The sequence below is a fragment of the Volvox carteri genome (assembly GCF_000143455.1).
Source record: "Volvox carteri f. nagariensis unplaced genomic scaffold VOLCAscaffold_17, whole genome shotgun sequence".
Taxonomy (NCBI): Eukaryota; Viridiplantae; Chlorophyta; class Chlorophyceae; order Chlamydomonadales; family Volvocaceae; genus Volvox; species Volvox carteri.
Window position 1 is genome coordinate 1,609,855 of NW_003307560.1, and position 3,880 is coordinate 1,613,734.

At 59.1% G+C, this 3,880-nt stretch overlaps 1 protein-coding gene across 1 annotated transcript in view; it reads left to right on the forward strand.

Annotated features, from left to right (window-relative positions):
* The window catches only part of VOLCADRAFT_60063 (uncharacterized protein), a gene marked incomplete at both ends in the record, with an annotated part of 7,393 nt that extends 6,517 nt beyond the window's left edge, over window positions 1-876 (forward strand). The window contains one exon of the mRNA XM_002950066.1: window positions 397-876. Within this exon, the coding sequence (XP_002950112.1) occupies window positions 397-876 (480 nt within the window). The remainder of the gene's footprint in view (window positions 1-396) is intronic.
* Window positions 877-3,880: the final 3,004 nt, after the last annotated feature.

The window sequence follows — 3,880 nt, forward strand, 5'->3', positions numbered from 1 at the left end:
TATGTATATGGTTTATGTGGTTGATTGAAGGGATGGTGGCGTAGGGAGGGGGGAAGAGGGGGAGATCGGGGGGGATGGACGCATCTGCTGGGGGGCATCTGCGTGTCGCCACGGGAGCTCCTGACCTCCTGGCGGCCGGGCCCGGGCATTGTACTATCCTACTGCCTTTCTATCACTGCACATGCAGACATACACACGCGCACGCACACACATACACACACATATCCGCGAAAAAAAACCGTTTTCCCCACCCCCGCGAAATCCGCCCGTTGGGTTTTTGACTCTCTCGTGCATTTTGTATGGGCATATTTTCCATCCCTGTTGTACTGCATACCCATTTCCCCTCTTCCCCCCTCCCATTTCCTCTTTCGCTCCTTCATTCACCCCACCCCTCAGGATTTCGCCCAGAAGGCTCTGGTGTCGTACCTTCGCTCCGTCTTCCTGCAACCGCGCAAGGACGTGTTCAACGTGTCGGCGCTGCCCGCGGGTGATCTGGCGGCCTCCCTGGGCCTTGCATCCGTACCCCGCTTGCGGTTCTTGAGGCGAGGACGGAAGGGGGGGGAGGAGGTGGTGGAGGTGGCGGGTAAGGAGGCGCTGCAGGAGGAGGAGGAGGAGGAGGAGGAGGAGGAAGTGGAAGACGGCAAGGAGGAGGAGGAGGACGCGGGGGGTGGACGCAGCGAGAAGAAGCGGCGACGATTGAACGACTCCCCGGCGGCGGCTGGTGGCTTTAGGGGTGTTGACGGGGGTGGCAAAGTGGAGGAGGAGGAGGAGGAGGACGACTTCCTGGTGGTGAAGAAACGCGATGTGTTTTCTGAGCCACTAGGTGTACGGCAGAAAGGCGAAGGTGAGGGAGAAGGTTATGCGGTAAAGAGTTAAAATCTTATTTACTGCGTTTTTTGGAGACGCCGTGTTTGTCTTGTCTCCAGCATTCAGGGGTATTTGGGGCGGGTAGATGTAGCTAAGGGGGGGGGAGCAGACGAGGAAGCGTGTGTGTATGTGTGCGTACGCACACGTGCGTGTGTGTATTTATGTCAAGTGACAACCTATCAAGTCAACCACCTAACTACCACGCTAACGACTTCTCCTTTCCGGTTCGGTGGTGCTGCAGCGGCCGCCGCCGACGGCGGTGCACATGATGAGGGGGGGGACGAGAGGGGGAAAAAGAAAAAGAAGAAACAGAAGATCAACTTGGCTCGGGCCAGCGGCAATCGTGTGGTGTTCGACGGGGAGGTGGGTTCAGGGAGGGGTCGGGTAAGGGAGGTTTGTTGTCCGCGTGCAGTGGTTTTTCTGTTGGAGCTGTTTCTGTGCTTTGTGTTTTCCCGTGTCGTACACCGCGTCTGAGAGGTATCCGAGCCCCCAGCAGAGAAAAGTTAAGTTCCCCCCAATGCCCCTCGGGGGTGTGTGGGTGGGTCAATTTACGTGTAGCCCTACCCCTACTATCGCCCCGACCGTTGGGCAGTTGATAGGTTTTTGGTTGTCGTTTGCAGCTTTTCCTTTTCTCCTCATCTTCACCCCCAAATGCTACGACTTACTACGGACGACGGTAGAGAGCTGGGATGTTCATTGAGATGTTCATCAATGGAAGCTCATTTGACTTCACCACCCCTTCCCCCCCCCCCCTTCCCGCCTGAAAACCACACGCACGCTCCCACTTTCCCTTCCATCCCCTCCCCGGCTGGTTTGTCGGCGGCGTTCTCTTTCCCTCTCTTCCTCCCTTCCCCTGCCCCTGCCCATTTAGCCTCCTCCTCCACTACCTCCTGCCCGCTTCCCGCTTCCTCCTTTGCAGGGCAATGCACTCGACCCGCTGGCCCAGCTGGCGGAAGAGCATCTTGGAGGGGGAGGGGGGGATGATGAGGGTGTTGTGGATGTAGTTGCGGCGGCGACCCGGGGTGAGGGTGTGTATGTGGTTTCGGAGCGGCCCGAGGAGCGCTTCCGGCTGGCGGCGGACCTCATGCGGCGGAGAGATCGAGAGGACCGCGCCCGGCTACAGCAGCTGCGAAAGGTGGGGGGCTCCGTGGGGTGGGGGGTTTTGGTGATGAGTGGGGTTGCGGGGGTGTGATTGGCGCACTTGGGTTTCTTTTTTTACGTATGTCGTATGTCGATGACCGGGAGCAGCCGGTGCTGGGAATGTCGCGCCATGCCGTGTCCTGTCGTGTCGTCTTGTGTTTTGTTGTGCCATCATGGGGGAGTGGGGGAGGGGGCAAACGACGAGGGTAAAGGCCCCACTCGCTAGCTGAGCGTGCTGAGTCGAGTAAGCGGGCGGCGGCTCCTGGGACCTTTTTCCCCTCTCTCCGTTTACAAGCCGCTCTTACCACCACCACATCCGCCGCCACAGTCTGACAGCTCATACACACACCTCACCCCACCTCACCTCACCCCACCCCACCTAACCTAACCTCGTCTTGTTGCTGCACACAGGAGCTCAGGTTGGAGCGCAAGGCGAGGCAGCGGGCGGCGGAGGCTGCTGCGGCTGCGGGGGGGAGTGGCGGCGTGGTGGCGACTCTGGGAGGTCGACGGGAACGATACAGCGACGACGAAGACACGGAGGAGGAGGAGGAGGAGGACGGGGAGGAGGAGGAGGAGAGGGAGGAGGAGGGCCGAGGCGGCGGCAGTGGTGGACGAGCAGGGGTTGGAGGAGGGGAGGTGGCCCATCTGGGCATGGCTCTCAAGGACACGGCAGCAGCAGCGCCTGTAGTAGCAGCAGCAGCGACGACGAAGGCGGGGGTTGCGGGTGTGGGTGTGGGTGGGAAACGGCCTGCAAGTGCAGGTACCGCAATGTCGCTGGCGGAGCAGGAGGCGCTGGCGTTGAAGCTCTTGGGATCGCAGCGGTGATAGCGGTGGGGGTGGTGATGACGGTGGAGCTGGTGATTGTGTTGTTGTGTGTTGGGGTTGGGGTCTGCATGGAGGTGGAGGTTGTCCGGTGATGATGCGTTAGAGGGCGCCATGTCACGCTACTCGCAAAGACCTTGTACCTCTCAGCACATTGGCGTGCCACCTTTGCTTTTTGCCAACACCAACATCGCGTCCGTGAAGCGGCGCGACGCTGTGCTTGCTGATGAACGCCATCAAGGGTTCAAAGAGTAATTTGCTCGTTTGAACTAATCCTTTCGTGTGAACTAGAGGAAGGAAACTGAAATGCGGTTTTTCGGCTTTACAGCGCGAAGGTTTTTTTTACTGTTATTATCCAACGAACACCATACCCCACAGCCGCGAATCGGAGCGCCACGCAGGTGTTCTGTTCAGGATTTCCCCGTTTCTTTTGCTGATGATCGTATGTAGGAGCCGCTAGCAGCCCTCCTGGACGCACCAGCGGTGGAAAACCAGGAGGCCAAAAAAAGGGGTTCGTGCGTTTGATATGGTGTAAGGCAGCGATCATATATACCGGACTTACGTTGGACCCATCCCATTTGCTGAGGGAGTTGGAAGTTCCCCGCCCAGCTCCCTACCACCCTATATCCCGTTCACCCCATTCACCCCATTCACGCCCGTTAGCCCCATCCCGCCCCATCTCCGTTCCCTGCCCCGTTGCCGACCATCCATTGTCCCCACAAGTTCAACTCCGTCACTCCCTAACCGGAACGTGCGGCTGCCTGCTTACGTAAGCTACGATCCCCAATGGCGCTGTGTGACCCCTAGAAGCTCAGTTTGGGGGGGTGGGGGTTGACTGGGGGCCCGTTTGGGGAATCGTGGCGAATGGAGGCGGCGGCTGCAGGACCCCGTTGCATCAGGGAATATCGAATCAACGAATGTGTGTGTGTGTGTTTGTTACATGGTCGTGGGGTGCGTTCACCGTACCTGCAAACCGCCCGAATACGAGCCGAGGGCTCAAGGGCTGCCAGATCGCCTATATAGGCACCGTCCTAACTTGCACTTCATCGCG